Here is a 26,192-nt window from a genome sequence, read left to right as displayed (position 1 = left end):
ACAAGGCTTTTGTGGACTGAGACAGTGAACATTTGTTATTTCCCAGCAAGCCATAGGGTCTTGTCCTGGTTGAGATACGCATGGACACTCAAATCTCTCAAAAATGCTCCAGAAAGCAGCTCAGAAGAGTCCTCCAATGGAAACTCTGCAGACGATTATTAATGATGAGGGAAGTGATGTAAAGCCCTGCTCTAGCTAGAGCCCAGCTATGGTGTCACCAATATCAAATATCCAGCAGAAAGGAGCAGAGTCATCTTCTTTCACTTTCTGGACAAGCAATCAACTTCCATTTATTTTCACATCTGTGGCTGAATCAGAGGTTCATCTAATGGTGATGATGAAAAACTTAGTCAGCAAAGTGTGGATCTGGTTATAGTCAACATCTGGATCCACTCTGAGGAGATAGGGCCCATTCACGTGAGAGAGTAGACTTCTTGCCCAGAGGGCAGACTGATGAAGAGCACGGTTCTGGGTTTTCCTCTTTCGTATCTTGTCTGGTCATGACAACCAATCCTCAGGTACTTCAACTGCAGAGTTAACTGCATGGTTTCTCTCAGGAGCCTTTGATGGGCCAAGAGTTTCTCCTCTACACACCTAAACCTTGCTGTTGGACTTTATCTTTTCCACTGATCCATTTTACTTCTCTACCCTTGAATCTTAAGGAAACAAACTCTAACTTAGAGCTGGCCTGGAGTTCTACCTGATGGAGGATTGGTGGAGGCAAAGGAGACCAGAACGTACAATAGTTGAACCCCCTAGTTTGTATGAGGCCTGAGGGTTAGGATAACACCTACTTCCATCTTTCTAGCACAGCCCTGCCCATCCCCTTTCATTCAGCTTCTCGCCTCATTGGTATTTCAACTGTGTTCACTTCTTGCCAAAGTTTGGCCACAGTTCCTTGCAGAAGGGACTGTAGGATCTATTTGCAGCATCCTAACCCACAGGGCTCTCTCATTAATAAGCTCTGTGTCCTCAGTAAATCTTTAAGTAAAAAAGGATTTTCCATGTTATCTAGTCCAACATCACACCTAGTGTAGGAACGCCTTCTCCAGCACACTGTGGCAAATGCTTAAACCCGTTCAGAAAAGGGAGCTCACCACCTAAAGTGAGCACTTTGACTCTTCGCCCTTTTCATTAGAGAGATCAAGGTGCAAACCAGAGCTGGATCTCACCCTCAAATTCCTAGTGGGTTCACTCTAGTGAAACTGGAACCCTGGCTTTGGGATTCCCAGAACATCCAAATTTTCCCATAGTATGGGTCCAGATTCTAGCTAAAAAACTCTTAATCGCAATATGCCAGGGTTCTGCTCATCATCTGACTTGGTTTGTTTCATACCCTTGGGTTTTTTCATCTCCTTCAGACTAAGTTATGACAGCAGACTAGGTCTCACACACATTTCTTAGGTCTCCCATGATCCCCGGTTATTGTGAAAGTCACAGAGCATATGTTTTATGAATGTTATGATCCTACAGTGCAGCATGTTCAGACAGAGCCTTCCCGGAGCAAAGCTAGCCAGGGTAACCACACTTTTTCCTAGTGTGGTTACCCATAACTAGGTAGGATGAAGGTTGGGCTAAGTGATAAGGAAAAAATGAGTCCTTCCCTTATCACTTCATTAAGAAAGTGTCCTGTCTAAATACTCGCAGACCTTGTTCCAGCCATCTTAGGAAGATTCAGGGGAAATGAGAGAGTGCAGGAATAAACAGCTTTTCTGCCCAAGACTTATGGCTTCTGCATTTTTTCTGTTTTCTACCTCAGGCTCCAAGCAAGAGTAAAACAACAAATCAAATTGATTTCAGTCAAGTTTCAGCAAGAATGTCTCTGCTTTGATTTTGCTGTCTTATTTGCCTGTGCCTGGATAGAAGCCAGACTAGAGATAGGATTTTGGCAGGAGAAGGAATGCATCACAAGAATTTTTTTTTTTTTTTAATTTCTTGGGGCTCACTTTTTCCCTTTCATCAGCCTCATTCTGCAGATGAAAATTTGATATCTGTAAAGGGCAAGGGACTTATGCTGAAGTGCAAAGCCACTCAGGAGTGGGACCAGGCTCAGATGCTTCCAGGTGATTGAAAGACCCCAACAAAAGAACACATGGTAGCCATGGTCCCTACAAGCGAAACAAGCAGGAAGAGGCTGTCCTTGTCTGTGCGTGGTGCTCTCATTGAGCTAGGAAGTCCCTTAGCCTGTCCACTGCCAATGGGGTGGAGCCAGACGGAGCACACACATACTCTGGCGGCTCAAGAAAGCTACGTCATAACACTATTATCTCACTACTGAGGAGATGAAAGCTGAGAGTCCACTGCACTTTCTGAAACTCCGTAATGCTTCCAGAAAGTGCTGTGATCTTTTCTGCTGATGACTGTCAAGAATATCAGACCAGGAATGGAAAATCCAGCTTATTGGTTTGGAAACAGTAAGAATTTGACATAAATGACTCCAAGAAACATGGTTCAGGCACAAATTTTAGGCTGTTCTGTCATTTCTCTGGGATCTCTAGCTTTTAAAGCTGGGATTTAACCAGGACCTTGGCAAAGGTTTCTAGCAGTTTAAATGCCACTACGAGCATGATTGCTTCAAATCAAGCTGGTGAAAGTTAAGAACTGTTCTCCTTAAGAAGCTTTTAAAGTCAGATTTCTTGCTCACCCAATATTAAATAAAATGTATTAGAAGAATGAATCTAGGAAACCTGGGAAGGCCATCTTGGTTATTTGGGAGAGGCAGCACATGAGCCTCTGAGCAGACTGGAGCTGGTGTCAGGGAGGAACAGGAACATGGACTCAGGCTTTGGCACTTGCTTCTAACCATCAAGGAATTCATGTAAGTTAAACATTCCCGTGCCTCACCATGGGCTTCAAGCTTTGGAGGCTCTTCCCATACACCTGTCTCTACCTAGAGCTACAATTATTATCAACCTACTACCCTGTGACAGATTACTGGAGGCCAAATCTTGCTTTCCAACCTCTCCGCAACATTCTTATAACTTCTGCTTAGGTAATATTTTTGAAAAGATGGGGATACTGGGCTTCTTTCCAGATCTTTCTGGGTTTCAAAATGTGGTGCTCTTGTAATGTTAAGTTCCAAAACTCAAGCACGTCTCTAGTCAAGCGTATAGGACCCCAAATTCATCAACGTGCCAGATGGTAATTACCGCGGGGCTAGAGGGGCTCTGGGCTCTTCTCTCGCCCAGCTGCGAGCATGGATAACTAGGAAAGGCGGGAGATTTACAAAACTCCCCCTCCACTCCCTTCTCCATACCACTGACTGGCCTCTAGAGCTTCAGTGTTAACGCCTAGGCCAGAGGTTTCGAGCCCAGTTAGGAGGGGACCTGGGGGGTCAGGCGGCTGTCCAGACGGGTCAGTAACGCCCCCACAGCCGCCACTGTGGCCAGAGCGCAGGTGGTCCTTGAGCGTCTGTTTGTAGCGGAAGCTCCGGCCACAGTAGGCGCAGGGGTAGGGGCGCTCGCCCGTGTGGATGCGCTGGTGCTTCATGAGGTGGTGCTTGCGGATGAAGCTCTTGCCGCAGTGCGCGCAGCTGAAGGGCCGCTCGCCCGTGTGCAACCGCCGGTGGTTCAGCAGGTGTTCCTTGCGCATAAAGCTCTTACTGCAGTCAGTGCACGGGTAAGGACGCTCGCCTGTGTGGATCATCTGGTGGCGAATGAGGGCCGAGTGGCCGTTGAAGTCAATGCCACACTGCGGGCAGGAGAAAGGCCGCTCCTGCGCGTGCCCCCGCTGGTGGAGCAGCAGGCTGATCTTCAGGCTGAAGCTCCTGCCGCACTGCGCGCAGCGGAAGGGCCTCTCGCTGGCGTGGGCTCGGCGGTGGCTGGTGAGGCGGGCCTGGTCGGCGAAGCGCTTCGGGCAGTCGGGACAGGGGAAAGGGCGCTCAGTGCTGTTATGGACCCGGAGGTGGTAGGTGAGTCTTGACGGGTGAGTGAAAGTCCTGGCACAGTGAGGGCAGGTTGGGGGTGTCTCACCGGTTTGGGCCTGGGAGTTGCTGCTGAGGTCGGCCTGCTGAGGAAAGTGCTTCGGGCACTGGGCACAGGGTAAGGGGTGCTCACCAGTGTGGCTACATTGGTGGGTCAGCAACATGTCTTGGCTGAGGCTCTTGCCACAGCGGTGGCATGAGAACACCTGCTCCCCCGCTGGAGGCGGGAGGGGGTAGCTTCCCAACTGAGTAAAAGTCACCTGTCCCTCGGAGGCTTCGGCCAGGTCTGGGGCTGCACGTCCAAAAGTTGTCACGGATGCAGACTGCTGGCTTTTGAAAGCCACATCCGAAAAAGTATCCTTTGCTGCTGCTGGTGAAGAGAAGGTGACTGGAACCTCGGGGCACAGGGAGGCTCTAGCTAGGCCTTCAGCTTTGATGACCAGCTCTTCATCTGAAAGAAAGGGCTCAGAGTCATACCTGTCAACTCCCGTCTCACAGCAACTCCTGGTATTCCCGCCCTGCTCCAACAGACTGCCCTGAGCCCTTAACTGTCTCGGATAAGAAACTCAGTGGAGGCTGAGCGAATCATCAAGGCATCTGTAGACCCTGTGGCAAATCATCACAGAATTTACTACTGCACCTCTTCAGTGCTCCAGTTTGGAAAAGGAAAAACCTGGGCATTAGTCTTCCCAGCATTACTTTCATTACATTTCTCCTCTTCTCACGACCTTTGAAAGACTCTCTGTTGCCTATTGTGACAAGGCCTAAAATCACATATTTATCTATTCCTATTCCTCTTCATTCTGCCAGGTAACTCCCTCACTGTAGTCAGCTGTCTCTTTACTTTCCCTGAAAATAAAGTACACCTTTCTGCTTTGACATCTTTGCTCATTCTGTACTCCCATTGTGGAATGCATCCCCTCTCTTCCTGTCTTCCCAAATCATACCCAACCATATCACGCCAGTCTTCTAAGGCCCAATTCTGGCTTAACATTCTTCTTTAGGCCTTATCTCAATATCCAAACTAAAACTGATGTACGTTCTCCAAACTTCTCATTTCTTTTTCATAAGTCATCCATCCCACTCACCCTTGACCTTGAACAACAGGCATGCCTAGCATTGGTACATGTGTCCCCAATATAAATTTCTTGAAGAACAGAAACTCTTCTTTTTAATTTTTATTTCCTAGAATCTAAAAGAACACAGGGCATAGAAGATATTAAAAAACAGGTTGCATTAAGTTATAGAAACGATTGGGTCCCTTCAGACCTTGAGATTCTCTTCTATAATTCAAATGGCAAAATACAGCTGGTCCTAAATATCTTAGAAGGAAGATATTTGTTTCTTTTCTCATCATTGTTTTTCTTGAGGGAGAGCTCTTCATTAACATTCCCATTTGCGCCTCTCCAATGACATTTTTGTCTCCATTGCTTGTGTCACCCCCCCCCCCATTTTGTTCTATCCTTTCTACAGGATCTTCAAATATTCTTCTGTGTTTCCCCATCTTCATACTTTTGGTCCATCTGTATGCACTTATTTTTCTTCCTCTAACAACTCTAATTTGTCTTTACACTTAAGAGTGTTTTCTCACTTAAAATTTATCTTAGGGGCGGGCCCGGTGGCACAAGCAGTTAAGTGCACGAGCTCCACTGCGGCGGCCCAGGGTTTGCCGGTTCAGATCCCGGGGGTGCACCGACGCACTGCTTGTCAAGCCATGCTGTGGCGGCGTCCCATATAAAGTGGAGGAAGATGGGCACAGATGTTAGCCCAGGGCCAGTCTTCCTCAGCAAAAAAAGAGGAGGATTGGCAGATGTTAGCACAGGGCTGATCTCCTCACACACACAAAAAAATTTATCTTAGTTTCATTTCTAACTTACTTGAGTGTTTCCCCCCTCCTTCCCCATTCTTCTCCCACTTCGGGCTCCACACCCCATTTGATCTGCTGTTTCCTCAGTCAGTCCTGGCATAAGCTGGATCTGGGCTTGGATGTCTCTTCCATTACTCACCAGCATAGGTGCCTTTGTATACGTCACTCTCCTTGGACGCCTGTGGGGCCCCAGCCTGGGGCTCTTCCTCTTGTTTAATCCAAGACAGAATATCTGATGTTGAAATGCCAGGCTCTATTTGTGGGGGAAAAAAGAGAATGGCCTTCAGGGGCTTGACTCAGAAAGCGACATAATCATGTGAGTTTGTTGAACACTATTTTGTCCAAATATTTATCTCTAACTAACCATAACAACAAAACTGAACCAGCCTTTAAAAAATGCATACAACATCTGGAAAACCAGGTCAAAATGAAACCAAATTTATGTATTTTTACATGATATACTCAGCCTGATTCACTATTTTCAGTGAGCCCATTTCAAAACAAATCAATTTTTATTTTGGAGATGATACTCTGAAATAATCTAGAATCAATACTACCTTTCATTTCATTAACACACTTATTTTCAAAATGTTTTCACTTTTTTCTCTCATAGCTTTTTTATGAAATAATGAAGCAGGGAATATTTTCTTCATTTAAGTAGAGGGGGTCCAGGGGCCGGCCCTGTGGCCGAGTGGTTAAAGTTCCACACACTCTGCTTCAGCTGGCCAAGGTTCGCGGGTTCAGATCCCCTGCACGGACCTACTCTGCTCATGATCCCACATACAAAATAGAGGAAGATTAGCACAGATGTTAGCTCAGGGCCAATCTTCCTCAAGCAAAAAAACAGCAGGACTGGCAACAATGTTAGCTCAGGGCGAATCTCCCTCACCAAAAAAAAAATTTAAATAAATAAAAAAAATAAAATAAGTAGAGGGGGCCGATAAGGAAGTACTTACAGTGAAACGCCATATTATCAAAGGCCTGCTTTAAAATACAGCAGGAAAAAAAGCAAAAAAAACAAGACTGACAAAAAAAGTCTTTCTTAAATATTAATTAAAAAAACAACTACATTTCCAGAATTACAAAGTTAGCTCAGTTTAAACACAGATCTGACTGCTCAGAAACATACTTTTCAGGTTCCCAATTCTGGGCTCTTTCTAAGAGATCATACCACCTTTGCCTATTAAATGATAGAGGTCATTGTCTCCTAAACCCTGGGGCAGGGAAGAATAGTATTTGCAAGTCCCTCAGGCCTTGGGGATTCTTTTCAAAAGAAAAAAAGAACAGCCTCTAAGGCTCTGGACGTAACATGCCTCCTGTTTTGACTTTTTTTTTTTGACTTTTTTTCAGCACAGGAACAGCTGTGCTTGCTATTCCAGCCGAGGCCTGTAGAGCCTCGTTTGGCCTAAAAGGACAAGCTGGCAAGCTGACAAGGTCCAGAGAGTAAATTGAAGCTCTCTCTATTATTTTTCAAAAAAGCCTTGTGGGCAGGTTATGGTGTTATTCCTAGCAAATGAACAGAACCCACTGTTTTGCCCAATGCCTTTCCAATCAGTTAGAGACCACTGAAATCTAAAGGTGCCCAAAGCAGAAATAAGAGGTTGGACAAGACTAAGGCCCCAAAGACTGTCTCGCCCTGCAGGTTGCCTCTCCAGCTTCCCACTCTCAGCCACAAGGCGGAAGTGTATTAAACGTAGTCCCACCTTATCTTTTCTCCCAGATTTTATACACACATATATATAAAGAAAAAAGCAGGCAGGGGAGTCGGGGTATAAGGAAGAGGATCTTTTAACAGACATCCAGAGGATGAACTTTCTATTCATCAAAAATATGAGACTTTTAAAATGCTTAACTGCTTCCTTCATCCATTTTCTGAATAATGAGTTAGTACCCTGGAAACCTACAAATGTGATTCAAGTGGTTTTGACTTTTTTTTTTTGGTTTATCATTATGAACTCACAGAATGTTATTTGATGAGTTTCAGTCCACTGCAGTCATTATTCTTTTAAATGCTCAAATTATCCCTTCTTTGGCCAGTGGGAGCCCCTTCAGATCAGCTCTATGTCTTTTCATGTCATCGAACATCTAGTTTCCTTCATTTCTGGTATGACAGACTATCCCAGGTTCATCTGGTACATTTCTGCTCCAGGGACACAACCAACCATCTCTCCAAGAAATGGAATTTAGAGACCAAGGATGCTAATGCTAATGGGTTGTTGTTGCTTCTAAGTCTTTTCAATGGACAGAGCTAGAAAATACACACCTTTTAGAAAAAGAAAAGTGTCATAAGAGCTTATATTAATATTTATGATTCACATTTAAGATTACAAGGTTTTAATTAAATCCTTTGATTTTATATTTGTATATTTCTCTCTTATCCTGAAAATCTTGGTTCCTAATGATATTAACATAATCTTTGCTTTATCTGAATATGTTTCAAAATAATACCAATATTATTAACAAAAAAATGAACTCAATTTAAGATTTTTTTTTTTGTGGTTCTTCTAGTCTTTAGGATATATCCCTCTAGGGATATATAGTTATGTTTTAAAGTCATTTGAAAGAAATCTACTTTATATATTTATGTCACCAACATGATAAATGGTTTAGTTATTTCACCATGTATTTGATTTTTTAAAGTTAATTTTGTTTTTTAATTATGTAAAATATTTACAAGGCTCTAGCTTCCATCTTTAATCTCTCTCTCCCTGTATAGGTAGCCATTCTTATTGGTTTTTGTTTTAAACTTTCATTGTTTGTGAAAATATAAGCAAATATGTATACATCTTCGTATTTCCCCTCTTTATGTGGCATACTACACTGTTCCGTACTTGGATTTTTTTACTTAACAATATATTCTGGACATCCGTCTACAGCAGTCTACAGAGAATTTTCTCATTCCTTTTTGTAGCTGTACCACTGTTTATTCAAGAGTCCTCTATTGATGGGCATTTGGATTCTTTCCAATCTTTTGTTACGATATTAGTCAGCAGCCAACCATAAAAACTATGGAGGGCTAAAAAAAACAAGCCAGTTCTCTAGAAGTGTAAGTGGCTATTGTTATTACCGCCCACTAGCTGAGTATGTCTTCATTTAACTTGGGAAGCCACAGGAAGCTAACTGCTCTTTTTGAATGATGATGCTGAAAGCTCCTCTGGCCAATTAACCAACTAGATCAGTACTACTAACTAAGTATTTATTTTACTAAATAATTGGTCCTCAGTACTACTGTCATAGAATGCATAGAATACGGCAGTGTCTGCTACAGTCTGGTGGGAGTGGTAGGAATGTCTAACCTAAGGACCTTCTGGCAATGAAATAAAGGGAGCAGGAGCATTTGAACACTAAGACTGCCTGATACAGTCACCAGCGTGGTGACAGGATGGCAACTGCTGGCCAAGTCACCACAATGGCACTCAAAGCACATTCCTCACAGGCCTGAGGAATCCCAACAGTGGATACTTAAAGAGACACAAAATGAAAGTAAAATCATTGGTTCATGCAAGCAGCAGGCTTTGGAGAAAGCTAGGGAATGGAGAAAAACTGAAGACTGATCAGGTAAGAGGAAGTCGATAAATGCTGAGGTGTTAGGTTTAAGAGGTGGTTAAAAATAGAAAGGCCGGTAACAAGAAAATATAAAATTTTAATGTCTACACTGGTTGAATGTTATTTTAACTATGAGGAACTTGGATTTTGTGTGTGTATGTGTATCTTTTAAACAGACAAGGGTCTATGCTGTCTGAAAAGGAGCTGGAACCTTGAGGTTCTGGGATGTGTACGAAGGTGTTATAAACAGAGTGAGTTAAAACTGGTGCTGAGATCTGACTCCTTAAGCAGACAATAAAAAATACTTGACACATGAGACTATCGTTGGTAAAAAACTATCATTGGGTTTTTGTTTTTTTTTTTAACTTTTTGTGAAACAGGTAAAGGACTGTAACATAGACAGGTGAATGTGTTAAGTATTTGTGTAATAAGTTGAAACCCCTAAGTTTTCTCATTTCCAGGATGATTCTTGTTCTCAAATAGGTTAAACTAAAATAAAAGGATTATCATATTGGAATGTGCCTTGATCACTTATTTTGTTTAGGAAAAGATGGCCTTGCTGGACCAGAGTGAACAAGGATAAACATGAGATAATGATGATGTATCTGAAACAACAATGATCAAAGAAGTCTCCCCAGGGCTACAAGTTTCAGAAATTAATTTATTTTACTTTTGGGTCATTCTAAAATTTTGGCTTGAGTCCTTGGCTTCTGAACTAGAAGGTCTAGATAATAGACTTTCAGTAATTATTCCATCTGAACTTCCTGGGTAAAGTTTTTCTCCGAAAAATTCTAAAAAATTGGAGTTCGATATTAAAACTATCAGTGACCAAATAATGACCACACACACACACACCTAGTCTACAGTTTAGCCCTGGTAATAGAGTTAACGAGTTTTAGAAAATCTCAAGTTTATATTTTTCTGTATTCTCACATTCACTACTACTCTCTACTAATTGTTTACAATTTTATCTAAGATAGTACACATCAATGCCTGTTCCCTAAGAGGATATAATAATTTCTCTTTCCCTTCATTGGATTCAAATGATGGTGATGGAGACAGAGTATAAAATTAATTCCAAGACATTTGGACATAAAAAGGAAGGGATGCCACATGGAACCATTACTATCCCCAAATCTATTCTACCCATATATTTTTATTTAATTATAATGCATGGTTCTTAAAGTTCTAAAATGGGATACTATAATAAATTAGGGGTTTTATAAGAAATATGGATAAAATCCAAATGTATTTTAGAAAATTACGGTTTCTAAAACTACATCAATATTCTAACATAAACACACTGATCTAACAACAAATTACATGGCATATTAAAATTGGTTAACAGGGCCAGCCCCATGGCTTAGCGGTTAAGTGCGCGCGCTCCGCTACTGGCGGCCCGGGTTCGGATCCCGGGTGCGCACCGAGGCACCGCTTGTCCGGCCATGCTGAGGCCCGCCCGCGTCCCACATACAGCAACTAGAAGGATGTCCAACTATGACATACAACTATCTACTGGGGCTTTGCGGAAAAAAAATAATAATAAAAAATAAATAAAGGACAGAAGTTATTGAGATTACAAAAAAAAAAATAAAAACAATAAATAAAATTGGTTAACAAAGATAATGTTAGAGAAAAGAGAAGCTGCTTACTTACTCAAACATAAAAGTTTTGATTTGTTTTTTTTTCTATTAGAACAAGATGAAAAAAATGATTTAAATGGCTAGAGTTAAGTGGAGAATAATCTATCAAAAAGATATTTTATTAATTCTGTCACTAAAGTGGCTTAGCATTAGTATCCTCTGCCTAGTAGTCGTGTGGAACAATCTGTTATGAACCTCAGTGACCAGACAGTTGACTACTATTCTCCATTGAAAGGAACTAGGACATATTTAATGTGTTAGAAGGAAAATCTAAAATAGGCCTGTGTTAGCACAGCAGGCCTGAGACTGCTGAGACTTAGGAAAGCCTGCTTGCAAGGTTGGCCCTGGGCTGGCAAACAGTTCCCTGTGCTGATATAAAACTTTCCCTAAATGTTAAGAGTGCCTCACGGGCCTAAACTGTTTGTACAGTGTGGTTTATGCTGAACATCCGCCTTCCTTCTGGGATTCTGGAATTTGGGGATGTGCTAGGCAGAGGGTGCCATGACCAGCTCCCAGTGAAAACCCTGGGCACTGAGTCTCCAATGAGCTTCTCAGGAGACAACACTCTGCATGTGTTGTCACAGCTCCTTGCTGGAGGAGTTAAGTGTGTCCTGTGAGACTCTACTGAGCAAGGACTCTGGAAGCCTGCCCCTGGTTTCCTCCAGACTCCGCCCTGTGCGCCTTTCATCTTCACTGATTTTGTTTTGTATCCCTTCACTGTGATAAATCTAGCCATAAACATGACTATATGCTGAGTCTTGTGTGTCCTGCTAGCAAATTACCAAATCTGGGGGTGGTGTTGGGGATCCCCAACATAGCCTGGAACATATTTTTTTAAGAAAACAAGTACTAAGGCAGTACTGGAAGGACACAAGACTCAGTTTAAAAGTCTTCTCACTTGCCAAGTTGACAATTTGAGCAACCAAAAGAAAATAATTGAATTAAATGAATAAAATTCATGAATACATAATTAAATCTAAAAGGGGGAAAATTTAAAGGGTTCTGAAGGATAAATACATTTGAGGGTTTTTTTTAAATTCTATATATTGATCCATTCAAGTCATATGAATCCTATCTTTAAGTTCCGGTAAATATCTAGGTTGATAATCACCAAAGCAAGCTAAAACTGTAAAGAATCAAACCAGAGTATTAAGTAAATTCAATGCTTACACTGTTGTTAATTTTAAGTAAAAATGTATTAATGTATATAGGTTGACTACCCACAAATGGAATTGTAAAAACCAAGGTAAAAATAAATTGACAAGATGGCAGCTAAATGAAACTTTCATATATCATTACAAAACCAAATTACTTACATCTTTTCCATTTGTCCCCAAAAATAAAATGACACACTCATTTAAACTCACTGAGGACTATGTCAGGTAACTAATAAAGTAGACTATGGAGTTATTTCCAACAATGAATCTTTCTGTAATCAAGTCACCCATCTTTATTTAAGATTTTAGAATCATTATTTATATCCATGATGGAGATTAATCAAATTCGACCTGTTACAGTGCCTGAACACAATCACTCATACATTCTTAGAAATAATATAATGTGTGGCAGATATATGCATTCCTCAAAACTCAGAGAATGTTCACTTAAGATTTGAGCACTTCATTGTTTGTAAAATTTACCTCAAAAGGAAAAAAATACACAAATGTTGAACTCTAGCTTAATGATATTCATGCTGAACTATTTAGGGAGAAATGTATTGATGTCTCTATTGATTTTGAAATACACTGAAAATAAGATGGGTTGATAGATAGATAGAAGGATGCAGAGATAGATAAATACGTGATAAAATGTTAGTGGTAAAATCTAGGTAGTAGGTATCTAGGTGTTCACTGTAAATTATTTTAACTTTTCTGATTGTTTGAAAATTTTCATAATAAAATGTTAGAAAAAAATAACAGTGCATGGGACAGGAGGTGGGTTGTAAGAGAAGTTCATCTAATAGGGATGTCTAGAGGATGAACTTTCTGTGAGCTCTCTACAAGCAAAAACAAAAATTGTATGACATTTTTCTGATAGCAGAGGTGGGACTTGAGAGAAATAATACAACTGGACTTTGGCTAGCAGTCTTCCCCATACAATATCAAGCAGCTGCCAACCAAAAAAATTATGGAGAGTTAACAACAGCTGGCTCCCAAACCAGGCAAAATCCACTTTGCCCAGGTGGATGTCATTGGGGTCCGCTGGTTAAGTGCATCTCTGAGGGACTGTGCAGACTCCCAGTCCCTCCAGCACTTCTGAACTGCCAAGTGCACATTCCCTCAAGCCCTTCCCTTCAGATAAGGATGACTGCTTCCACTGCCATCTAAGGACTTTGTTTTTTACTAAATATTTAGGTCTCAGAACCTGTATCATAACCCTCACATGTGTGGTATTGATGGGTGAAGGTACTGGACAAGGTGATCTCTAAGCTCTCCCTCCTGTTTAAATGCCTGATGATCCATTCACAGTCTAGTTGCTTCAGCATTGAGAGGCTCTAGAAGTCCAAGCCCTGCTAACTTAGTGCGGAGCCATCATCCCTGACCAGGAAAGAGAGATAAGGAGTAGATAATCTCTTCTCTCACTTACCTTCACTGGGGTCTGTGGGAATCTCACTTTCCTCTGGCCCTGCCTGGTCCTCTGTATTATGGTCTCCTTCTGGCTGAATCTGAGATAAGACATCAGGTTGATTCATGGCGTAATCTAGGAGAGGAAGAAGGGAAAGAGGGTATGACAAAGAGATCAATGAGGATGATACTAATTGCCATCAAGGCTGCATTGAAGGCTTTGAGGTCCACAGTCCCAGGAAATTACTTTTAGATTCTGTTCACTTTCCCCATCAATTCACGTCCAATATAGAAGAGATCTATCAGGAGAGCAGGTGAGAAGAGAGATAAGGTGTGGGAAAGGTCCATGTGCTACTTCAGCACCTGCCACCTGCTGCTTTCATTGGGTAAGAGTGACAGTGTGCCTGTCACTGGGGAAATCAAGGCCCTTTCAAAGTGAAGGATACCCATGGAAACCTCTGCAGCTGGCACACCCATAACCCTGAACTTCATTCTCTGTCCTGTGAACTGGCAAAGGAGAAATGACGATTTCCTATTTAGCAAGAGTGAATTAGAAGTCTTTGGCTTGGAACCAGAATCTGAAGGGTGTGAGGACCGAGTGAGAATGAGGACCACTGGAGGAAAAGGGACTGTTCTGAGCCCTCTTGGAGCTGCTGTCACCTCATTCAAAAGGTGCCACTTAGCCTCACCCATGGAGATGAGAGACTCGTAGTTGCCCTTCATGATATTCTTGTAAAGTTCCTTTTGCCATTCTTCTAATTTTTCCCACTCTGGAGTGGAAAAGTAGATGGAGATATCATCAAACGTCACAGGCACCTGAAATTACAATCACACTGGGGTTAGTCCCTCCCACTGCAATTTGGTCATTCAATAAATCTTTACTAAGTGCCTACTAGGTACAAAAAACTGCGAGATGCTAAAAGGATACAGGAAAAACTTGAGACAGATCCAACCTCCAGGGGTTGACAATGTTTTCAAGAAGAAAGGTGATAAACTTTAGGGCTATGAGTTTTGAGAGGGGGGAGGACATTACTGGTAAACTGTCACTCACAGACGTAGGTACAAATGCAAAGCAGTATTTAATTCACACAACACAACATATATATATATTTTTTGAGGAAGATTGGCCCTGAGCTAACATCTGTTGCCAATCTTCCTCCTTTTTTTCCGTTTTTCTCCCCAAAGCCCCAGTAGATGGTTGCATGTCATAGTTGTACATCCTTCTAGTTGCTCTATGTGGGACGCTGCCTCAGCATGGCTTGATGAGCAGTGTATAGGTCTGCGCCCAGGATCCGAACTCACAAACCCCGGGCCACCGAAGCGGAGCACGTGAACTTAACCACTACATCACTGGGCGGGCCCCACAATATATTCTTAATATCTACTAAGTACCAGGTTTATCCTAAGCACCAAGATTATAAAAATATGGTTTCTGCCCAAAAGGAGTGTATGACTGTATTCCAATTAATGACATGGACAGGAAATTTTCGAAATAGAGCTATAATGGGACTGAGATGAGTCCAGAAGAGATGGGACTTTGGCTGGTCCTAAAGGACAGGTAGGTTATAAACAGGCCTAATGGGAATGGGAAAAACATTTAAGCATGGAAAATTGGAGAGTGCATTCAGAGGACAATTATGAATTCTATCTAGTTGGAGTCACGGTTGCATGTAGAGAATGATCATATACAAAACAGAATCCCCCCACCTTCCATCATAGTTTCATCTAAAGCTAGGTGCTTATCCCGAGGCAAAAACTGGAAGGTTCTGTAAAGAAATACAAGAGTTGCCTGGGGAATTGAAGGTACCTAGTACTGACAATCTCACCTAGCATAAGCTTTCCTCATTCTGGTGTTTAGCTATTCATCATAATCATGGCTAGCTCTTCCTCCTCCTACCTGGCAGCTTTCTCCAGTTTTATTCTTAAATATGAGCTAACAACTAAGTATCAATAACCATTTAGAGAAAATATGCCCCATGAACAAGAAAGACTAAAATAAAAGGAGGGAAAAAATGTGGAAAAAACCAGAAATACTTAGGCAATAGAATTAAAAAAAAAAAACTAAAACCTAATGAGAATTCCCATAAAGATTTGAGAGATATTGCACCCATAAAATAAAAACAGGATGCTATGGGAAAGGGACAATCATAGAACAAGAAAGACTTGTGGTAACTAAGATATATATACATATATTTTTTTCTAAAATTAAGAGATTCAATAAAAATATACATACTTATCGTCACAAACTTAACATAGCCTTTAAGATTCAAAGATCTATACAATACTATTAGGCAACTGTATTTTTTTCTAACTGCTTCATTTGTGTCATCTTTTTCTCCCCAACTAGAAATTTTGTTCCCTAGGGGCTAGAACCATAGATTACTCATTTTTACATCCTGCTCAGGAACTAAAATCAGGCTGAGGGCAAGTGTAGATACTCAATAGAGAGTTTATTTTTATCTAACCTCACTACACAAAACATTTGTCATAGCTTACAGTAAAAACACATACGATAAAATGATGACAGCAATCAAGGAACGGTGGGCTTCTGGTTCAAGACTGTGAATAAGCACACGTGGCCTTCCCTTCCCTCCCAGACTCCACTGAAACGACAGTACATGAGATCAGGGGGGACTATATCTACAACGCTACCAAGAATGAGAAGGAAGGCCATCACTAGTCAGAGTTTCTGATCAGTGTCTCACGGAGACCCAGAGGATGGGCATGTGCTGGGGTCTAAGGTGTGCGAGGAAGCTGCATCTCCCTGATGCACAGGGAAGGACTGCAGTGGAGGAATCCAGAGAAGTCCAAGCTCAAGGCTGGCAGATACTCCGCACAGGAGTAAAAGTGGCTGTAAACTGCAGTTTGAAGGTCTATCTTTAGAAGCAGGGCCCCCTCTCTTGTCTTCCTCATCAGCCCTGGCAGAGCGAGCAATATTTACCCCAAAGCTGAAACCAAAGACCTCATCTCTACAGAAATTTCACAACCTGCCTGGAGACAGCACGGGATCCCAGTATGGGAACTGACAACTTAGAGTACTGCCTTACTCCTTCTGGCCTCTGGGTGGTCCCTGCACTGCCTATTTGCTCCTTGCCGAAGCACCTTAAAGTGAAGCCCACCTACATGGAGCAAGTATGGAGAGAGCCCTCTCCTACAAAGGAAAGATCCTGTGGTTAAACAGACTTAAGCGGTGGCAGAGAAAACATGTCAGCTTCCTATGATTAACATAAGTAATCAATCTAATCCTTCACTCATAAATATGAACAAACAACCAAGGATTACTCAATATTTTGAAAAAAACTAAGAGCACCAAGATGAACAAACACTATAAATGATCCTAAAGGGGAAAAAAATCAATAAGCTAAAATTCAAACAAACCTCTAACCCATATTGCCAAAGAAATTTAGTAGATATTGCATCCATTAAAAAAAATTCAGTGCGCTTTAAAGGAGCAGAAAATAAGTACTCTTGAAAATTAAATGTATAATTGTTAAAAATTAGAAAGCCTGGAAAGAAAGGTCAAGGAACTCTAGTTAAAAAGGTAAAAAATATGAAGGAAAAGTTAAAGAGACAAAGGCAATAATCCATCATCTGTCAAACCACAGTTCCAGAAAGAAAACAGAAAAAATGGATGTGTGTGTGAAATATTATAAAAATAGATTCATAGAAGAAAATTTCCCAGAGCTGAAAAGATACCATTCTTCTGATTGAAAGGTGACACCAAGGATCCAACACAAATTTAAAAACAGCTATACCCAGACATATCTTCAACAAATTTTAGAAAAACAAATAGAAGATAAAATCTTCCAGGGAGAAAAAATGGATTTCTTACAAACAAATGATAATCAGTTTGGTATTAAACTTTTCATCAATGGCATTTGGTGTTACGAGACAATGGACCAATACCTTTAAAATTCTGAGGAAAATGGAATATTATTCAGCCTGAAAAAGGAAGGAAATTCTGACATGCTACAACATGGATAAACCTGGAAGGTGTTATGCTAAGAGAAATAAGCCAGTCACAAAAGGACACAAATTGTGTGATGTCACTTATATGAGGTACCTGGAGTAGTTAAATTCACAGAGATGCAAAGCAGAATGGTGGTTGCCAAGGGCTGGGGTTAGGGGGAATGAGATGTTTAATGGGGACAGAGTTTTAGTTTGGGAAGTTCTAGGGATGGATAGTGGTGGTGGTTGCACAACAATGTGAATGTACTTAATGCCAATGAACTGTACACTTAAACACGGTTAAAATGGTAAATTTTGTTATGTATATTTACAATTTAAAAAATTAAAATTAAGAAAAAAAATCTGCAGGAAAATTATTTTGAACTTGGCATTCAAATGTAAGGGCAGATTGGGGCTGGCCCCTGGCGTAGCGGGTAAGTACGCGTGCTCCGCTGCTGGCTGCCGTGGTTCGGATCCCAGGCGCGCAGCAACGCACTGCTTGTCAGGCCATGCTGTGGCCGAGCCCCACATAAAGTGGAGGAAGATCATGGGATGTTAGCTCAGGGCCAGTCTTCCTCAGCAAAAAGAGGAGGACTGGCATGGATGTTAGCTCACAGCTGATCTTCCTCACAAAAATAGATGAAAAAATAATAAAGGTTATTAAAAAAAAAAAAGTAAGGGCCGATTAAGAGCATTTTCAACAAAGCAAGGACACAAAAATTTACTTCCCATATTTCAATCTAGTAACTCTTCAATATATTCTAATTTCATGAAGAAATCACAACATTACATGATTTTGGAGTTTAAGAAGGACAGGTTGAATGTTATCCATTTATCCAGGTAAAACAATAAGTAACTTTAACTTACCTTTTCTGCTATTCTTATGGCAAAAACTAAGTTTAAATTATCCCAAAGAACTTCTGGAGGGGCTCCAGATACACAAATAAACACACTAGGGCAGGTTGTCTGTCCAGTACTGCCTCTGATATCCCTTCCAGCTACCTCGTCTCTGCTCCCCTTCGCAAACCTTGCAAGAGCCCTTCACGGTCCTCCATTTTCTCTCTTCCCAATCTCTCCCCGCCCGCTCCGTTCAGTCTTCCATCCCCACTTCACCGCATTGAAACAACTCCTGCAGGGTCACCAGCGACGTCTGTGTTGCCAAATCATATTCACTATCTTCCTCTTTCTAGACCTCTCAGAGGACAACTCTCTCCTTGAAATGCTTTTCTCCTCGTCCCTATGACCCCACATACTGCCTGTCTTGTTTCTTTTCCGATCTCACTGGCCACTCCCCCTCAGTCTCCTCTGCTGGCTCCTCCTACCCCTGGAGCTGGTCCTGGGACGACTCCTGCTTCTCCACTTTCTTCCTGAGGTCATCACTTCCAGTGGCACGACTCACAACACCATCTGGAGGTCGACTCCCAAATATTTCTCACCTCTGAGCTTCTGAGACCACTTCACATCTCTCCTGAGTGTATCACAGGCATCTCCAACCTAACACTGCAAAGGAGAACGCCCAATTCCTTCCCGCCCCCAAGATATCCCCATCTCAGTAGATGCCAACACCATCCATCCGGTTCTTCAAGCCAAAAGCCTAAGAGTCAGTAAACCTAAGGTGGTTAAGAGCATGTGCCCTGGAGCCAACTGGGTTACAAGACAACTCTGTTATTTATATTTAGTAACTATATAAACCCAAGTTAGGGTTCTTAGGAAATAACAAAAGAACAGTAAAATTCAAAGTAAATTATCACACAGTAAATTTACAATTATTGTTCTTAATTCTTCCTTCCCTGATTCCCATCAGTAAGTCTTATTGTCAATTCTACCATCAAAACACCCTGAATTGGGGGGGCCAGCCCGGTGGTGTAGTGGTTAAGTTTGTGCACTCTGCTTCAGTGGCCCCGGGGTTTGCAGGTTCAGATCCAGGGCGCAGACATACTCACCGCTTATCAAGCCATGCTGAGGCAGCATCTCATATAAAGTAGGGGAAGATGGCCACGGATGTGAGCCCAGGGCCAGTCTTCCTCAGCAAAAAGAGGAGGATTGGCAACAGATGTTAGCTCAGAGCTAATCTCCCCCCGCGCCCCCGCCAAAAAAAAAACACCCTGAATCTGTCCACTCATCTCCATTACTGCTACTCTCATCCCTCCTATTATAGCTGCCTATTCTTTTTCTTCTTGCTTCTGTTCTTACCCCCACGATCCATTCTCCACAAAGCAGCCAAAGTGATTCTTTCAAAATACAAGCCAGTATAACTCCTCTGCTTAAAACCCTGCAATTTCTTCCCATTACACCTAAGATAAAATCCAAACCTCTGACCTCGGTCTCCAATGCCCTACCCAGTGGTTCATAACTCTAGCTGCATATTAGAATCAGCTGTGGAGCTTTAAGAATTATTACTGCTTCAGCCCCATCCTGGACCTATTAAATCAGAATCTCTAGGTGTGATGCCCATCAAAATTTTAAAAGCCCCCCACCCACCATGGTGATTCCCATGTACAGCCAGGGCTGAAAAACACTGCCCTAAACCATCTGCCTCCTCCTCACTTCTCCAGTCATGCCCCTTTACTCACTGTACACCAGCCTACTGGCCTTCTTCCTTTCCCTCAGTGTTCCTAGTTTCTTTGTGCCTTCGGGACTTTGCACTAGGTATTCTTTCTGCCTGGAAAGCTCTTCCTCAGATCTCACAGTTGGGTCCTTCCTGTTATTTAGTATCAACCTAAATATTAGCTCCTTTATGAGAACTTCTCTGATACCCAATCTAAAATAAATCACCAGATAGCACTTTTATTTTTTATCAAAGCACTTAAATGGACATAAGTTTTTCTTTGTTTATGTTATCTTTCTTTCCCCACTAAAATTTAAACTCCAGGGGAGCTTTAGTGTCTTGTTCACTGCTGTGCCTTCAGGATGTAGATATCAAGCAAATAGTAAGTGTTCAAGAAATATGTGTTGAATGAATGAATGAATAAGCAGGCATGCTTGGAAACTAGCTGGCTCAAGGCTGTCTTCCATCGTTTAGGAATGATGTATATTTCCTTTTGTTTTATGGGCTATTCACTCCAGAAAGGCTGGGCCCTAGCATTGCAGCACACTTCTGTGAAGGATGCTGAACGGCAGGATCTACATCAGTTCTAGACCTACAGATGGCCCTAAACCCTTATATTAACCATTTACTCTACATACATTCCCTTCTCCTCCCTCTAACTTTTCACCAGAATTGCCGACAAATTCAAATTGACTGATTTAAATGATATTTAATTTAGTTTCCACACCAAGATTGTGGCAGACAGGTTAACAAAGGGAAAAGTGACTCGGGGGTAATGGGCAGGAGAAAGCAAAAGAGACCTATCTGCCAGATAGCCAACTTGGGATTAAGAAGAGTTTTCCAACCTGAAGTTCAACACTTCAAATGGTCGCTAAATTGAACATGGCATGCTCCCCAGATAGATAAACACAAAACAACTTCATAGTTCCTTCGGCCTAACTGATTGACCAAGACTATCCTTTACTACTAGTGTAAGGACTAGTGGGACCACTTTCCATCTAGAAGTGAAGGTATTACCTTTGGGATATCCCCTTTAATACCCGGGGGCAGCCGCAGGATCCAGAAGTTCCTGTTTCTCAGCAGGTTCTCCAAGTTCTCCAGCCGCCTCTGCAGCAGCCCGTACTCCTGCAACAGGGTCCCCAGCACGGCCCACTTGCCCTCCAGCTGGTTCCCAAGATCGGCCACTGTCTTTTCACAGCTGGCTAGCTTCTTCTCTGCTGTCCCTGTCCGTCCTTCTAGATGCAGGAGTCGCCGGCTGTGGACTTCCACCTTTCTCTCTATAGCCTGCACGGCGGCCACCACTGTCCACAGGGAGATGGCTGCAGTCTGCAGGTGTGCCTCATTTGCTGCTGGGGGTGTGGGAAGAGGAAGGGGCTGCAGGGACGTAAGGCATTCAGAGTCCCATTCAGAAGTCTGTGTGCAGTGGAGAGATGAGACAAGACACTGAGTGTTAGAAGGAGCCCTAATCCAAACTAAAATCAGATAAGGACCGCTTAAACTGGCCGGCTGAGATTAATCTAAATATAGTTTTAGTACCACCTGCATAAGCCTCGTCTTTATAGAGCTCATTGGCATCAAAAGCCAAGAGAACTGCTTTGGTGGTTCAGGGATGGATTAGGTAAGGCAGTGAATGAGTAAAGCTGGATCAAGAACCAGCCTGACATATTCCCTGGGATGTAAGGCTCTAGAGCCAACTGTCCAGAGGCTCAAGTTGTTGCTGCATCCTCTCTCTCTGGAAAAGGCCTAAGTGCATCAGGATCTTTCCAGGTTTCACTGAGCTCAGTGCCCTCTGATAAACCCCTTATTGACTTATGCTGTGGCCCTGTCCACCACCCTGCTTACAAACCACAACCATACCATTCAGTAATACTTAAGCTGAGAATGTTGAGTCTGGAGAAAACATGACAGCTATTTTCAAACATTTGAGGCTTATAAACAGAAAGCAGAACAGGCTTGTTTAATCTTATATTGTGTTACTCCAGAGGGCAGAACTAGAACCAACACGGAATTTTCAGGCAGGCAAACCTTGGCCTATATAAATAATTTTAGAACTAGATCTTTCCAAGAAAATAACAGGCTGCCCTAACACTGAATGTACTTCAAAACAGAGTGCATTTAAAAAAAAGAAATTTCTACAAAAAACAGAAGGCTTGACAGGCATGACCTCCACAAAGCCCTTCGACTCTATGAATTTGATAACATGCTCTCTGGCCACCACCTCCCATCTCTCCAGCTCACCCACTACCTTTTTCTCATTTCACCTGCTCTCCAATCCCACTAAACCCTTGACCATTCCATTTGCTCCTGGTTTATCAGCCTGCTCCAGGCTTTCCTTTCTTCCTTGGTTGATCATTTCAGCCACCTTCAGCCCCTTCACTCATCTGTCTTTGTGCCTCACCTGCTCAACTAACCCCTAGCTTTGAATCAGTCCGATCGTTCTCATTCTCTGTTCCTGTTAGCAGGCTGGTAAGCCCTACTAAAGGAAGTCACAGAACCGGGTAAACTGGTGTCACCACAGACCAATGGTGTCTAAGCTCAGCAGGGACTCAACACTGCCTGGTGCCCCCATGCTTCTTTTCCCATTCCATCTAGTGGCCACCAGAACCCTTGTGCCCGCACTCTCCTTAAATTTTAGTACAGCACTTCTCAAACTAATGTGCATAAGAATCATCTGGAGATCTTGTTGAAATGCAGACTTTGATTCCGTAGGTCTGGGAGGAAAATTGAGATCCTGCAGTTTTAACAAGCTCCCAGGTGATTGTGATGCTGCTGGCTCAGGGAACATGCGTTGAGTAGTAAGATGCCTGTCCACTGCAGGGCCCCTCACTCTGAGGAGATGACATGGACTCCTACTTTGAGAAGAAAATTAGAGTAACTAGACCAAACTCTCTCAACTTTCTCTTCTTTTTCTTCACACTCCTTCCCACTTCAAACTCATCAGTAACTTAATCTTGCTTTCTTCTTTCCTTCCCACAGGAAAAAGGTTCATTCTATTTAAAATTGATCTCTCCACTTAAGCTCTGAATGCCAACTCTTTCCACATTTTTAGGTACATTCTTCTTCTTTTTTATGGTCAATATTTCAATCTCTCTTGATTCTTCTCCATAAGATGGACCTGCACTGTTCAATATGGTAGCCACATGTGGCTACTGAGTACTTGAAATATGGTTTTGATTGAGATGTGCTGTGAGTATAAAATACACTGGAGGGGCCAGCCGTGTGGCACAAGTGGTTAAGTGCGTGCGCTCTGCAGCGCCGGCCGGGGTTCTCCGGTTGGGGGCCCGGTGTGCATGACGCACCGCTTGTCAGGCCATGCTGTGGCGGTGTCCCATACAAAGTGGAGGAAGATGGGCACAGACGTTAGCCCAGGGCCAGGCTTCCTCAGCAAACAAGAGGAGGATTGGCAGATGTTAGCACAGGGCCGATCTTCCTCACACACGAAAAATAAAGTAAAATACACTGGAGATTTTGAAGGATTAGTATGGGGGAAAATGTAAAACTTCATTAATAATTTAATATTGATTCCACATTGAAATATTTTGTATGCATTGGGTTAAATATCATTAAAATTCATTTTATCTATTTCTTTTTACTTTTTAAACATGACTACTAGAAAATTTAAAGATCTATATGTGGCTTCCATTATATTTCCACTGGACAGGGCTAGCATAGACGCATGATCATCTCTACCATATTAAAAAAAAAAAAAGGTTGGAAAAGGAAAAACAGGTCCAAGGGCAGAGATGGTATTCCCCTCTACTCTATTCCCCACCCCACTGATGCGGCTCTCTTCTTCCTCCTCTTCCTCCTCCTCTCACTTTCCAGTCACTCCTCGGTAGCACAGCTTGACCACTAAAATGGCTCTCTTTGGGGTGACCAAAGGCTTCTCAGTTGGCAAATCCAGGGCATACTTTTCAGCCCTCTGTTACTCGCCTGGTCCCCGCTCATGCTACCCGCGTCGGGGGTGCAGGGACTGCCTCGGTCATCTCTGCAGCACCAGCAACTGGCGGGGGGCCTGGCCCACCGCGGCCTGCGGTCAGCGGCCTGCGGTCAACGTCGGCTGAATGAACAGACGCGCAGCAGGCGCGCCGCCCTCGGAACCCGGCCCGCGTTCCCGCAGCGTGCCGACCGAGGCCCTCCTGTGTGTCCGGCACTGGCATGTGCTGGGCAGTCCTTCAATACACCGAGTGTCACCGTCACCACCGCCTCCGTGGCTGAGCGAGGCTCAGGCGGACCGCGCTGCGGGAGATTCTGTGAGGACGGCTCCCAGAGCCGAGGCTGACGACCGCACAGCCCCCGCCTGCGTCTGGCGGGCTGTGGAGCGCGGACACCGAGCGGAGGCACCCCTCTTCACGCATCCTCTCTCAGGAGCGTCCCAGGCTCTCCCCGCTAGAAGCCTCTAGAAGGGCTGGGACGCCCTGGCCTCGCAGCCGGCGCGGGATCTCACGGAGGGAGGCGGCGAGCCCTCCCAGCCCCGCGGCGGCGGCGTCCCACCCGGCCACCGGGCCCTCCCCGGCCCTCCCCGCGGGACCCCGGGGCGCCCGTCTGCGCTCGGCCGCTCGGGCTGCGCCCCGCTCCGGGCCCCGCGCCTGACAGGCCGGCTTCCCGCCCTCCTCCCTCCCTCGGGTCCGACCCTCCCGGGCTCGCAGCGCTCGCGCGGGCCGCCTTACCGGAGCCGCCGCCGCCTCGGCCATGGCCCCGCGCTGTCCGGCCCGGCCGGAGTCGCCGCCGCCGCCGCCGCCGCGCGGCCCCACGCAGGCCGGCCCCCGGCCTCTCCGCAGGCGGCGCCCGCCCGGCCCTGCCTTCCCCGCCCGGGCTCGCGCGGCCGTCAGGCCCGGTACTCGGAGCGCGGGGTCGCGACGGGGGCGCGGGGCGGCCGGCCGGTGGAGCTCGGGGGCGGGCAGGCTCAGCCGCGCTCGGCCCGCAGCGGCCCCTCAGCTGGCGCTTTGTGGGCACCGAGCGCAGCCGGAACGGCTCCGGCCTAGACGAGCCGCAGCCCCGCGCAGCGCGCCCCCTGTCGGCCCCAGCGGCCACTTCCGCCCCGCGGCTGGGTCGGCTCGGCCGGGTGGCGGGGTCTGCTCCACGGAGCCGGTGCCTCTGTCTCCTCGCACGCCCCGAGAGCGCTCCCCAGATGCGAGCTTAGGGCCTCAAACCAGGGCTCGTCTGGGGAGGGGTCCTTCCTGGCGGCCACATTCGCAGACACCGCCTGAAGCAAGGCGGGAGGGCGGGAGGGCGGGAGGGCAGCCCACTCTAGAAAGGTGGAACCAGGCGGAGGGCGAAAGCCGAAGGGCAGGCAGGGCCCAAGTGAGCCTAGAGTGAGTGACCGAGAGGCAGACATCTGTGATGAAGATGTTCGTCATTTGCAGAAATTGCACATGTGGCTGCCGAGGTGAAGCGGTTCACGTCCCACGTGGCCCGTGTTAGAACCAAAACTCTCTAGTCGTCCTACGTCTCGGATGACTGAGGTTTCGGTTTGCTGGGTCTGTGCTAGTGGACAGGAGAGAACCAAGTGTTGTCTGTGGAGGTTGGCAGAGTGTATATTATAGCAAGACGGCCGCAATAACCCGGAGTTTCCAGCACAGTCCTCATTTCAAACATGTGAACATGAATCAAAGTCCTCCCAAACCTGTATTTCAACAAATGAACCAAGTCAATATCCATAACAAACTATCTATAAATCACAAAAGTATGAGAACCATCCTGTTGGGGCACCTGCTCTTGAGCATACCAGCTATTTTTAGACTGTAGCTACACCTGCAGTGTGTAATTTGAGATCTACCTGAATGTATATTTTGGTCAAATGGTGAATGTTTGATAGTTAAAAATTGCTATTCTCTGAATCAGAATGTCGCCATAACAGAATGAACTTCTGGAAAAAATCTGAATTTTCTTGGGAAGGAAATTCGTTTTTATAATTTTATTATTAAAAATGTAGTAGTTAAAATTTTACAGTTTGACCTTATAAGGTCAAGAACAGTAATTTCTCGGTCCTGTCAACTGTTGGTTGCTCCCAAGACCATTAAACAGGGACATTTGCGTTACTAAATAAGATACTTTCAACTGAGCTCCATGGAGAAGCAAGGCTAGCTCTGCCAGTATAATATGGTGATATTGCCACCAATTTATTAAACGTTCCTTTTTCTAATAGGAGCTT

At 44.1% G+C, this 26,192-nt stretch overlaps 2 protein-coding genes across 2 annotated transcripts in view; one reads left to right on the top strand and one right to left on the bottom strand.

Annotated features, from left to right (window-relative positions):
* Positions 1-24,978, bottom strand: ZNF398 (zinc finger protein 398). The gene is made up of 6 exons (XM_058532335.1): positions 24,709-24,978; positions 21,056-21,451; positions 14,232-14,358; positions 13,565-13,678; positions 5,929-6,042; positions 1-4,373 (listed from the first exon to the last, which is right to left on the bottom strand). Exons 1-6 carry the CDS (start codon positions 24,730-24,732, stop codon positions 3,223-3,225), a joined length of 1,926 nt encoding a protein of 641 aa, XP_058388318.1. The 5' UTR covers positions 24,733-24,978; the 3' UTR covers positions 1-3,222.
* The window catches only part of EZH2 (enhancer of zeste 2 polycomb repressive complex 2 subunit), a 270,483-nt gene continuing 268,811 nt past the window's right edge, over positions 24,521-26,192 (top strand). The window contains exon 1 of the mRNA XM_058532297.1: positions 24,521-24,528. The gene's annotated coding sequence lies outside the window, so the exon portion shown is untranslated. The remainder of the gene's footprint in view (positions 24,529-26,192) is intronic.

The sequence above is a fragment of the Diceros bicornis genome, chromosome 3 (assembly GCF_020826845.1).
Source record: "Diceros bicornis minor isolate mBicDic1 chromosome 3, mDicBic1.mat.cur, whole genome shotgun sequence".
Classification (NCBI taxonomy): Eukaryota; Metazoa; Chordata; class Mammalia; order Perissodactyla; family Rhinocerotidae; genus Diceros; species Diceros bicornis.
Note: the sequence above shows the minus strand (reverse complement) of the source record. Positions and strands in the feature narration are given on the sequence as shown.

Bases quoted from the DNA above. Each gene is read 5' to 3' on its own strand.
- ZNF398 (XM_058532335.1), bottom strand. From the start codon at position 24,732: ATGGCCGAGGCGGCGGCGGCTCCG. The intron at 14,359-21,055 runs GTAATACCTTCA...TTGTAATTTCAG, and splicing joins TTAAAGGGGATATCCCAAAG to GTGCCTGTGACGTTTGATGA. The intron at 6,043-13,564 runs GTAAGTGAGAGA...CCCCACAAATAG, and splicing joins TCCCACAGACCCCAGTGAAG to AGCCTGGCATTTCAACATCA.